This window comes from Eulemur rufifrons, chromosome 8, assembly GCF_041146395.1.
Source record: "Eulemur rufifrons isolate Redbay chromosome 8, OSU_ERuf_1, whole genome shotgun sequence".
Lineage (NCBI taxonomy): Eukaryota > Metazoa > Chordata > Mammalia > Primates > Lemuridae > Eulemur > Eulemur rufifrons.
Window position 1 is genome coordinate 78,612,511 of NC_090990.1, and position 13,704 is coordinate 78,626,214.

Below are 13,704 nucleotides of genomic sequence, written 5' to 3' on the forward strand. Positions count from 1 at the left end.
GTTTCCCTCTCTGGAACATTCAGAAGCATTGTCACCAGAAAAATTTGTGGTTCTATGCATCTGAGCAAGTTACTTCACTGAGTCTCCTCATCTATAAAATGGGTATAAAAATAGCATATACTTTAAGGAAATGTTATGAGATTTCAATAAATTAGCATGAATAATCAATTATTAAATGAATAATAATGGTGAATAATTTTACTAATACATAAGAATTAGTAAAGTATTAAATAAGTTAGTAAAAGTGAAGCAATTGGTGCTTGACAGATAGTAAATGCTCAATTAGTGTTTGCTATAATAATAGCTATTATTTTTATTATTAATATCTCTAAGTCTTTATTACAGTCTGGAACAGTATCATTTATAATTCAAAAGTTGCTAAAACAAATGTATGCGGGTGGCCAGCAGACCAGGGGCAAGACAAGATGTTAAGATTTTTCCAGTACATAAAAGGATAATGCCTTCTCCCATACAAATGCCTTTGAAACACTATTTTGCCAGAATAAAAAGCCAAGTATATTATTATAGTAGCATATTCACTGCTATTGGTAAACATTGGTTACACAGCAAAATCTAACATCTATTAGTGCTAAAATATTTGTGTAATGGTATTTGAGGTCAGAGAATATTCCAGAATTTGTCTCCTATCATTGGCTTCATCACATATTTACATACAGATATATTTGCAATTCATACCCAGATACAAATAGAAACATCAGATTTAGATATGATGGCAATGAATGAAAAGTATTCTGCGATTTCTGATTCACTCAAGTTTTAAATCTCCATTTTAAGGCTGAGTGCTTCATATTCTAGCAGAGGCAAAACATGTAGTCAAGCAACTTAGTGAATAGGGAAGAAAATGTATAGGTTAGCATATTTTATATCAGGCCCAAAGGTACCTTAGAATGTGAAGGAGAAAGCAAGGCTGATGGGCTAAAGAAATCAGGGGAAATTAGAGGAATAAGAGTTGAGGAGCACAGTGAAAGGGCAAGGAAGGAGTTGTAATAGACAAATTTTGCAAAAGTCAGAAGGCAGTGGAAGAAATAATGGATAAGATAGAATTGAATCCTTAACTCTATAATAAATTTTTTTAAAGTTCAGGTGGTGAGGGATAGAATTAACTTGGCTTAAAAACTTTAAAATTGTTAAAATGCATACTCTATGGCCTCTAAAATTATCCTGCCACTGTAAATGTTATGTACAATGGTATATTTGCCCTCCTAAACTGTCCTTCTATTTAGTAATCTTTATTTCCAGTCTCAAGCAGAGATGTCACAGATTATTGCTATACATTCTCTCTGCTTTTAGTGATAAATTGACACGATTGCATTGGAAATATTTCCATTATCAAATAGATCTTTGAATGTAAAAATAATTCTAAGTTTTCCCAAGTCATTAGAAATGATCACATTTGGTTTTCAATTGGTCCTGAGTCTTTACAGATCTCTCATCAATGAGATGAAATTGGAAAGAAGTAGATACTGGCACCCCAAGGAGTGGGGTGAAGGAGAATCCCCCCAAAACGTTTAAACCTCTAAAATTCTTACTGGAGTTTGTGGGAAAGCCTGCAGAGAACACACCTGGAATCCAATGCCATAGCTGCACGGCACATCCACGTGATGCAGGGAAAGGCTGATGACAGCTCCGCTGGAGTCAAGAGTTGCCCACTCACACTGCTCTTCTACTTCTGCATATCTGTAATGCACTCACTCACTTCCACCAAAAGGTCCTAATATAGCTGTACTTGGGGCCTGGCTCTTCCCACTAAAATAATGGCAAATACTCAAGAATAAAGGAAAAAATATAATTTCTAAGGACATTTTGGTTAGTTCTATGAGAAAATATTAAAACACTGATTGAGATATTATGATGATCTAGTTACCAATAACAAAAGAGTTTTCTAGAAAAAGAGTGCCTCCTTCTCTACTCCCACCAGGGAATATGAAAGCTTGAGTAGGCAGCTAAGAATCCTGGGTAATCCTCTTAATTGTGCTTTTACAAATTCATGGGGAATGCCTCAGAACAAATTTGTTTCCATTAAGTCCTATTTAATATAAAGACAAACATATTCTCACATGGAAATGTTAATAGCTATATTTTTTGATACAACAAACTACTCACACATAATCTCATGAGAGTCAACTGACTTAATTTTATTCACAGTACAAACAGCTATTATTAAAAATAAATTAAATGGCCTCCAGAAAGCTGTTAATGTCCTATAAGTGACTTTCATTGTGGCAGGGAAAAAATATTTCTACATTAGAAGAATCAATGGATACACAGACTAAAGCAAGTTTATAATCCTTACTTACTGTCAGATACATAGCTGCATAGACACTGAGAGCTGCTTCTTTGGATGGAAATGTTTTCCTTGCTCTCATGATAAGGTCTGGGTTGCCGGTGCAGGCCTCTTCCCCGCTGATGAACTGTGTATACTGCTGGCATCCAAGTGCTGTATAGTTGGGCTTACACAGGGCAAGGAAATGTGGAGCCAAATTTCCTGTAACGACTTGCCCAGCATTTACAAAGATATCTGTAGCAAACAGTCCAAATGTATAAATTCCTAAGGAAGAAAACAAACAATTTTAATCCTTTGCTTTTTTTTTTTTTTGTATTTCAGTATATGATAAACCAAAATGGAAATAACTTAGAAACTATAAACTATTCTATACACATATACACATGGTTCCTTTCATTTCAGTCCTCCCTGGGCTTTCTGGAGTGATGGTAGTGGTAAATTATTTAACATATTGAGCTTTTACCACGGGCTACGTTTTCCTGCATGGCAGGTTTATAAGACATAAGATAAACAAAGAAAATATATTCTAAGACTGTGTTTTGGGTCATGCAATATTGTATATGGAGACACAAATCTCTTGAGAAGGTATAGTCTGTCTTGTTCTACTCATGTTAGCAATCTTTATTTTTCCCCTACTTTTGAAAATATTTTTTATCTCAGTAGCATGAAACAAAGTAGCTATCTCTTTTTGATTATGCCTCTTAAGCCCATTCAGATTGATATTAACTCTGCTGGAGGTACCAATTAGCAGTAAAATCCAGGGCCATCAGTTTTCACCTAAATATCATGGAAAATCTTAAATAAAGCAGAATGCGTTCAGATTAATCTCTACCTTGACTTCAGAAACACATTTTTTAAAAGTCACAGAACAGCTAGTAATTTACTCCTACCTTATATTCTACAGATTGGCTTTCAATTTATCAAACTTGGGGAAATTTTAGTAAACAACAAAGCAATCAAAATTAAAATTTTGCAATTATCTTTATAGTCATAAAATTTATTTGTTTTGGTTGTCTGAAGGCATAAAATTAAGTGCTAGATACTTTTTTCTCCTTTTGTAAGGAACTTGGTAATTTACGTAAATACCAAAAACATTTCCTAAACTCAAAGTCACTGGTCATTATTATCAAAACTTATTTTTCTACTTAGGCAAAATAAATTCTTTGGTATTAATTTCAATTAAATTTGCAGATATAACCTTCAAGGATTTGGTACCAATGTAAAGAAACTGATTCTTTTATAATTTGGGGAAATGAAATCCATCAGGACCTTTTAAAACTGTACCGAAATAATACTTCCAACAACAGTTGTTTTTTTAAAAGTTATATAATTTTAAAACAATTAAATGCTTTTCTTCTTAGTCATATATTTCCGGATTTTTTTTTTATTGCCGAAGCATTTTCATCATTACTGGATTTTGTATGGGAAATCACCATAAAAGTTGTACAGGATCAAATAATTTTCTAGTATTCGATGCATAGCTAGCCTTTACATTTTTAAACTATTATGCAAGACTATAAAAGGTTTACCCACAAAAACCTGCACATAACAAGACTATGTGTATCCAAATGGCAATGAAACAAAGGCATTAGTTCTCTTTTCACCTGAAAATTCTAAAAGGAAACAATAAGAAGCTCCTTCTTTATATCTCACCAGCATTCCATGAGTCATACAAAGTAAAGGTTTTCAAAAACAGAAATTTGGGAGAGGCAGAGAAATGAAAGAGAACTGAGATCAATAAAATGTTAATGTATAAAACCTCTCCTTCTGAAATCTCATGGCCAATCTTGGGAATCTAAATTACAATTCTTTTTTATCTGTACTCCTTTGAAATCTAGGCTAAGGTATACTCATTTCATTTAACTAAACCATTCTTTTTTCTGGTGTAATAGGTTTTCCTATTTAAAATAGAGAAAAATATTTGAAAAGAATATGGAAATGTCTCTTGATATTTGTAAAGTTCCCAAGTGTGTTTTAGAATTAAAATGTCAGTGCATCAGGCCCAAGGCCAATATTGTAGTTGACTACACAGATAATTATTAAAGTGAGATCTCATGAATGTATCTACTCTGCTGACCTCAAGAATAAAGTCACTATAAAGACTGATGTGCTATCATGTAGTAAGGCTTTGCCTACAAGCTTCCATTTTATAACTAGAAACATACAAATCATAAGGGAATAAGAAACAAGTGCAGCTTTCCTAAATGTTTTATAAAATCATATAATAAGTGATAACCACACACAGACTTAAAAGCATACTTTACTTTGAGTCACATATTATTTAGAAATATGTGTATAAATGCAGGAAAATATTTTACTTAAACAGGTATAATATAATTTGCTTAACAGTATTTAGGAAAGCATCAGTTTAATTAAATCCTTTCAGGTCTGAGTATATCATTGATTTTGTTGTTAAATGACTCCTACAAAAAGAAATAAGCCAAGAACACAGTGTTGATACATGTGAAAAAATAATTTTTTAAGGTTTCATATAAAATTTATCCCTTCAACAGGATAAATGAGGGCTTTGGAGCATAAAACTTATGGCGAGAAAAAGGACAGACTTGGAAATGAAGACCTTTCATCTTCAGAGAGATCTGAAAGCCTGATGACATTTGATCAGTCTTTAATGGGTTTATATATAGATTAGGTGATTTATGCTTAATATCTCCAAATTCTTCATCTTGACCCCTTCCATATGAGAAAAATGTTGAGGAGTTACAGTATCCTTAATATATCTCTTAAGCATTTAAGAATTTATCTTAAATGTTATTTATTAAATACTTATATACTTATTTTTATCTGATAAATACAGGAAAAAATAATTTATATTATATTTTATTTTGTCAGTTAAAATTTTTATCTAGGCCAAGTTTCTTTTGAATTGAAATGATTTTCAATAATTCATTGATGTGCATATTTATTATTGCTAGCATTTGAGATTGAAAGTTAAATTATCAGTGAGTCTTGTCCTCTAATAAAATCACCAGTACACTTTTGCTTAAACAACAGCTCAGAAGTAGTGCATGGAGTGCTCTATACAGTATTTAACAAATATAACATTTCTTCTATTTGCCAGACTATTTTTCTTGTCCTTTAAGATATTTAACCACCTATCTAGATTATCATTTCCTCCAAGGATTGTTTCTGAAATTTAATAAACACAGTAAATCATTTCTTTTAATTATGTAATTTTTAATTTCTTAAAGAATATTAAATATCCAAGGGTGGTGTTATTTTTTCCTTAATGTGATGTGAAATTGACATCCCTAAGAGGGGTCTTGTAATATTAGAGAGAAAGTAGGATGTAATATTGATTTTAAAAAACAAAGTGAAACATTTCAAAGAAGAGATAGCCTAATATTTGCATAAGTTAAATTATGGGTCATTTTAAAGGTTAGCTTATACATAAACATTGTTTCAGCAAAAACATAAACAATTTAATGAATACACACCAAGAAATCGGACAGTTCTCCGCACCAGTGGGTTTATATAGCAACAGTCTCCAGTTAAAATAGTTTTTTCCTGGTTTTCAAAATCCCTTGTGGCTAGTTGTAGGCAAAACACAGCAGTTTCTCCAACTATTATCTTGAAAGGAAATAAAAGATTAAAAATATTAGAATATAAAAGTATAAATGTAGAATATTTTTATTTAAAAAATGCAAAATGGAGTTTCTTTGATGTAATAATCTCATGTAAAACTGAGCCATATTTGCTTACTTATACCTTTTTTATTATAACCAGATCCCCATGTATGTAAACCATATTTCTCTCAATTCCAGGGAATCCTAAATTGATAAATTATGAATAAAAATGAATTATAACATTTTTGCTTTCTAAAAGCCTTCATTAAAAGTAAATAAAGTATCTTCACTTATTTTTGGTGTGTAACAAATTCCACGTTTTATTTTTTAAGTAACTGTGTCTTGTTTAAATTTGACTCTGCTATGGAATTCAGAACAGATTATCTATGCAAATAATTTCGAAAGGATCTTATACAGACATACTAACTTAAAATCGTATTAGTACTTTTATAATAAGAAAAAAATTAATTTGTATATGTTTGGCCTTGAGATTATCCTATTCTGAGACATTATTAAGAATTTTAATATATTAATATTATATATTAATGGGAAATATATAATGTTTAATATAAATAATATAGGGAATATATTAATAAAAAATAGTATATTCTTTATACTTAGTATAAATATATTATTTCAATCTTTATAAAAGCCATAGAAAACAGGGAATATTATCATACTCTTTTTATAAGTAGAAAAACCAAGATTTGGAACACAAGTGAATTGCCCACCAGCTAGTAAGGAGAACTAGTTTCCGGTACAGATTCTTTGCTCTACTATGCTGACTTATTAAAGGACCTGGCTATCTTACTTACATCACAGTGGTTTTCATACATAGTCTTCAAAATCCATCCAGCAAGATATTAAAGCAAGTACTATTATTCCATTTTACGATGAGGAAATGGAGATTTAGGGAGGTTAAATAATTTCTACATATTGAGGCCAGTCAGAAGCCAAGTAGAAATTTCTGACTCAGCGTCAGATCTTTTGGCTTTATTTAATATCATGAACAACAGAACAAGAAATAAGATAAAGAGAAGAGGAACCCAGAGCTAATAGCATGTCTGCTGATTTGTCATTGTTAGGTTTGTTTTCAGTATGTTTTGTCAAATTTAGTTAAGATGCTATATAGGGAGCCCCTGACATTCCTCGGGGAAATGCTTTTGTGGGCTCCATGAAAAGTGATATCTATGATTACAAGATATTCAAAATAGCAAGTGGGGGGCAGAGAAGGAGGAGGAGAAGATACAGCAGATTAGGTGTTTGACCTATTTTTACCCCAATATGAAGACAGATTATAAAGTAACTCTTCATTTTCATCCTTCTTTCTACCTCCTTTTCTTCTTTTCTTATTATACCTCTTTTTCCAAGTAGACCACAGTTTGGGGTTAAACTAGAAGTTTCTGAGCTGAACTAAATTAAAAAAGAGACATATCTGGTGAGATGTGACAGAATTAGGAAAGACTAGAACTTCCAAATTCCTCCTTAATTTTAACTTTGGCTCTAGTGAAGTAGAGCAGGTGTGTGATAAAACAGTTCATTCAGCCAAAGGAGGCACAAGAATTATTTCTCATGGGTATGTCATCTGGTACCAGGGCCCTAGTAGAAACTGACAAATAGACAAGCTGTGTAATTGACATGTTCTTATCTCCCCTTTCCTAATAACTGTTTCATGTCCTACTCTTCTCCACTGCCCCTCGAAAAAAAATTACCACCATGATGCTTTCTGGATTTTCAGGTTCAACTTCTTCCCGATCTGTTTTACCCTAGAATGTAACAAACTCTAATAATCCACCATCCACTCCACTTTATGAGCTGACTGGTTCCCCATCTGACTGCTGCCCTCTCCACTTCCCCATCTCCACAGCAGCCTCCACTGGGTCTCCACCCCACAGCACGCTTATCTCAACTCTGGCTATGAACACACTAAACTTCCTAGAATGTAGCAGGTACCCAATAATTCTTATTGAATGCATGAATAAATCCCACCCTCAAAAAATACCTCATCTTTAATAGATCAGCTTTGCTTTGGATCTTTTGCCTGACTTCAAATAACCAACTTCTTCTGCCTTGTTCTTGGGATGAAGGATCTACCCCATACTCTGGTTCCTGTAACCAGATCCTGTAAGTGACATCCCTGCCTTGATAACTCCTTTAGTAACCATGTTCCTGACAGACTAAGAACTGCTGTGTTTGGGCCACTTTTCCCAGGGATATTCTTCCCAGTGGCTTCCCAATGCTGACTTCTTTCCTGCATCCCAGCATGTTTCATACTTCCAAATTTTCTGTTTGTGTCTTGGGCATATCAGTCAATACTGTTTGGCTGCCACTACAAGGAACCCACTCAAACTACAGTATGCAAAACAGGGAATTTATTCTAGGATTACTTCCATCAGAACCTAAGGGAGGGGTGGGTTGGGAATTGGATCCATGAATGGAAAGTTCTCAGGAGTCCAGCAACAACTGCCTCCATCTCATTCTCCCTCTTTCCTGGAGTGACACTGTGTACATCTCAGCTCCTCTGTGTACATCTGACTCATTCTTGCCTTTCTGGAGGCTAGTTCCCCTGATTCTCAGCACATGTGGTTTCCCCAACAGTCTCCAAAAACCTTATCTTGAATGTGTCAGTTCAGTTCAAGGAAACAGTTCAACTGATAAGATTTATCAAACCCCAATTCCCAGGAAGTATGGTTTGAGATAGGGGTCTTTCCTGGTCCAGTGAACCAAGGTTAAGTAGGTGTGTCATAGTATATGAAAACTACTTCTGTGGCTAGAGAGGGAGTTCTCAAAAACAGAGTTGCTATGACCAGATGTCTACCTCAAATTCCCATCCATCACATCTCAAGGCTCCCCTTTCTGTCTCTAGGCTTAGCCCCCAAACTCTATCTTTTACAGGAATTTTTTCAAACAAATATCTTGCATATCTTAATCACATTTGCTACTATTTCTAGGAAAACATAAACTAACACAGCACCAAAGACAGACAGGGTGTGATCATGACTACAAAAGGGAGGGGTTGTTATTAGACAAGTGTAGAAGATTCAGAAACAACTCCAACCAGAAAGACAGTGTTAGGAGAGGAGATAGCCTTGACCTCAACAGGGACTAAAGTAGATTGAGTTTGCCTTGGAGGCAGAGGCACATAGGTAGCACTTGGTAAATGCTAACCGTTATTATAATCATTGAAAAAGTTATTGGTAACAAGAATATCATTAACAACAATAACAATGTTGTTATTAAGGGCAATAGCATTAATATACAGTCTAACTTGTATATGTAATCATATGTAATTGATGATATTGCTATTAATAATTGATATTCTTATTTACTCTTTCTTGCTAAACTTAGCACAGTACTAGATACAAAGCAGAGATTTTTCACTATTTTTCTCCTATTTCTCTGTCCTTATGACTAATTTAATACGAGGTCATATTGACTCTAATGCTTACATTTCTCTTTTCCTCTTGATTTTTAATTAGAGGCTCTGGTCAGTGAATTACAGAGCTAAATTCTATATTCTCCAGTATTTTATTTTGGCTCTTTTTCTTCTTCATCCAGAAGCCCTCCCTGGTGGACATCATTCCTCCCAAGGTTTTGCCAACCTCTGCTCCTCTAAGGAATACTAAATATGTACCTTTCCCCTGAACTCCAGATGTAGGTCCCCATCCACCCAGAAAATGGCAATATCTTAACATGCTCACATCTACCTGTGGAAGTCCTCACAGCCTTCCCATCCAACATCAAATCTCAGCATCCCATCCCAAACCTCCTGCTCTTCCACGTCACCTTCTCAGTTAATACATTCATCCTCTACTTGGATGCTCAAGATAAAACTCTCATGCCCCAACATGTCATGATGATGCCTTCATTTCCCTCATTTGCTTCTCTCAATTGATTTTTACTTATTTTGGTTTTTAATTGACAAAAATCATACATATTTATAGTGTACAATATGATGTTTTGAAATATGCATATTTTATGTAATGGCTAAATCAAGCTAATTAACACATTCATTACCTCACATAGTTATTATTATCTATGGCCAGAACACTTAAAATCTACTCTCTTAACAATTTTTAATTATACAGTACATTGTTATTAACTGAAGTTACCATGTTGTACAAGAGATCCCTTGAACTTACTCTTTCTATCTAACTGAATCGGCATCAATTGCTAAATCCTGTTGATTTTGTATCGCAATTGTATTTCAAATATGACCATTTTTACCATTATTCCCATTTTAAAATCTAGTTCCTCTTCACTTTGTTCCTACATTAAAGTATCCTTGGAACTCATGTTTGTGCTTCTATTTTTCTCTGCTTGTCAAACCATTACTGCTAGAGTAATCTATTGAAAACAAATTTTGAGCAATTCAAACTTTCTATTTACAATTTTCAGTGCATCTTCATAGCCTATGAATTAACAGGAAATGTCATAAGAGATCATTTACAACTGAGCCTAAATCCATCTTTTTCAGTTTCTGCAACTCTTACACAGCCTTCAGACATACTGTGTTCTAGTAACAGCTAAACATTTGCATTTGCCAACATATCAGGCATTTTCATACAACCAGGCTTTTGTACTCGGTCCCTGGCTTACTATAGCTTGGTAGGCAGGGCATTGTTCTGTGCTTGAGCCATGATTTAATGCCTATTCTATTGCAACTTTATGTCTATTCCTGGTGCAATTTATCCTTCCCTGCTCTGTGTTCTAGTGGCACTTTGTACCTTTATTATGGCAATTTCCATGTTTTTATAGTATCAGTAACATCTGTCTCCTCCACTCCTCAACTGAGAGCTTCTCTGAGGCAGGGATTGTATAATGTTTACCTTTATACTTTGAATATTCAAGCACCGTGACTGACAATAAATGTGACTACTGTGTGAATGAATAAAATCCAGTTCAATCTACCCATTTTATAGATAAGTAAACCTATCCAGAGAGAGATAGAGAAGTTACACATGCTTGAGTTGTATAGTTACTGACATAGCCAGAATCTAAATCCAAATTCAGAACCACAGTCTCTGCCTAGGGACTTGCAAACTTTTCCTCCAGCGTTTCCAAGTTAAGACAGGTCAGCTCTGCTCTCCACTTACAGGTTACGCTGGAGCTTCACCACATTCCTAGCGTCTCTACAGTTTTAAAGGGTAGGCCATGGGCACAAAGCACCTCATCAGGACCTTCACAACTCCTCTTGTGTTCAAAGCGTAAGAGAACTGAGTATAACAAAATGACTTTCCTGATCCCGTTAGCACACACGCCAGCATTCCAACAAAGACCAAAAGAGTTCACGCCATCCTTTCTAACTCCATTGTTATTTTTTGAGATCTCTTTTCACTAAAATGTCTTCATGTCTTCCCTGCTTCTAGGTGGAATTGAGGACCTAGTGTTTAGGTCATTTTCTCACCCCTTGTCAGGAAGGGGTTCTTAATTCTGGAGTCACTGGCTGCCATTTTCACTAGATTCCCAAAGCAGCTCTTGGGTAAAAAGTATCGTTGGTTTCCTTTCCCTCCAGGGAGTCAGGGAGGAGAAACGAGAGTACAAGGGCAAAGAAGCCATACATGGGGATGCTAAAAGCTTTGTCACTTCATAGTTTTCCTTGATAAAATGTCCTTTCTCCTGTGAACTAACAAATGAAAGCTGTTTCCAGAGAGAGTTGAGGTGGTGAACGGCGTTAACCGAGATGGACTGAGAAGGAGCACGGCCCCTCCTCCTGCCACAGGCACCAGCTGTCTGCAGCTGTGAGCAAGGAGTAGAACGCTGGGGAGGACACCTGTGGCCCCGGGGTGCGGTGGGGGGGAGCATTAACTGGCATCCCTGTATCAGCCTTTCATGGAGGTGCTCCTCCCCCAATTCAGCAAAGCTCTCTATTCACTGGGACATGAAAGAAACAGGAGGAAAAAAGACCCTACTGGTAGCCAGAATGTAGGCTGGCACAGTAAGTGCACAGCTGTCAACATTCACCTCATTTCTCTTGCATATTCCTTCACCTGGGCCCACTCACCTTATCCTAGCCCCACTCCTCCCTCCGCCATGAGAGGCAAAGCCCCTACCTGTTCCCCACTTCCATAGGAAGCCCTCAAGCAACCTCCCTGGAAGATTAGCGACTGTTCATGGTCCCCGTCAATCTGATGTGGAAGGTGATGAGATGCCCACCAAGAGCTCAGGGGCTGATCCTGAAAGGCCCTCACTGCTTTACCTACCCTGCTAGGGCTGTTTCTGAGCAACCGTGCAGTTCCTGAGTCCCAGTCCCCTCCCACTGCACCCTGGCAGTCTGCCTCCTTGGGGGCAAGAGTTCTGCTCCTAAAACTGCCTGATAGAAGCCCCGCATCCCACTGACACACCTCCCCAAACTTGAGTGCCATGTTCCCTGTTACAACCCATCCCTTTAGGGGGTCCTGTATTATGTTTCATTAAACTTGGTGTTGAACGTGACGAAGCCCTCAAGCCTTGCCTAGCAAGCTGGACCTACACACTACCCCTTCCTATGACCCATCTAAGTCTCCATCCTGTCTTTGAGGACAGATTTGGTATCCAGCCCTATTTTTTATCCATTACCTTGTTTGGCAGAGAGTAAAAAGCCTCATCTTGCTGATGAATAGAAACATACAAAAATGCAGTTGTGAATCATAAATCCCTAGGTATAAATGTCTCCAGTATAAGTATATAACTTGGCTCTCATACCTCAACTCCCAGAGGCTGACCCTTTGTTATCTATATTCCTTAATGACAGAATACTGAACTAAGCTTTTCTTGGAAGATAAAATCATTGTAGATGTTCATCAAATGTCAAACTCCAAATAGTTTCATGTTTACATTTATAAGAACTCAATTAGAAATTCTTCTCTCTTCCAACTGGTGGTGACTCAAAGATATCTATGCATCATTGATTTGAAATTGGTACAAAAAGCCGTTTCAGATGTAATGCAGCAGAATAGGGGTCATGCAGTCAGAGTGATGGTATTCAGCACGCATCTCACATCCTTCAGATATACGTGAAATAATACCTGAAAAGCAAAGTTAATCCATAGTAGTTATGGGACACACTTAAATTTTAAACTCTAATGTGTGAAGCCAGTGAAATGGGGGCGGGGGGAGTATCTGTTATAGCAGCTAGAACTTGCTAATCTTCCTGGTTTTTTTTAAAAAAAAAAAGAGAGAGAGCAAATCTCAGGTTCAGAGCCTTTAGCAGAAAACAGTAACTGTATAGAATTTTAAAACAATCGTTTTTATTATATTTATTTAATAGCTTCCCTTTATCAAGTGATGTTGGTTTTCTACTTATGGTAATGGTATAAAGTGTTCTTTTATAATAGTTTGCTGGTAAAGTGGATCGATTTAAAGAAAAATAAGTGATAGCTGAGGTGGTATGCAGCTATGACAGAAATCATAAAGGCTATGCCCTGAGAGGGAAATTTGGAAAACATTTAATGTATAATAAAAGTTAAGTTACACTGAGGTTTACTAGGTTTTAGGCATTGTTCTAAGTGCTTTGCAAATATCTACACATCTTCCAAGCAACACTATGAGGTAACTGCTGTTATTAAAATCCAGTTACAGATGAAGAAAATAAAGTATAAAAGTAACCTGTACATGTTACTAGCAGTAGTTGAGATTGTGGGCATGTGGCAACCAGGAGGCTCCAACACCCCAGGAAAGAACAGTTTGAGTGAAGTGGTGGGCCAAGGGCAGCTTAGCTAGAAGGATCAAGAATTGGATTTGATCCTTCGAGTCAAGGTTTTTAGACTTTAAGAGACACTTGTTAAAATGTAGATACCAGAATATAAGAAACACATGAAGCTGTCATCCCAACCA

General features: G+C 35.9%; 1 protein-coding gene across 2 annotated transcripts in view; it reads right to left on the reverse strand.

Moving 5' to 3' along the window:
* The window catches only part of PLPPR5 (phospholipid phosphatase related 5), a 112,767-nt gene that overhangs the window by 62,035 nt on the left and 37,028 nt on the right, over nt 1–13,704 (reverse strand). For both annotated transcript variants that reach the window (XM_069478269.1, XM_069478268.1), the window contains exons 2-3: nt 5,761–5,893; nt 2,319–2,569 (exon numbers count right to left, since the gene is read on the reverse strand). In XM_069478269.1, coding sequence (XP_069334370.1) covers nt 2,319–2,569; nt 5,761–5,893 — 384 coding nt within the window. The remainder of the gene's footprint in view (nt 1–2,318; nt 2,570–5,760; nt 5,894–13,704) is intronic.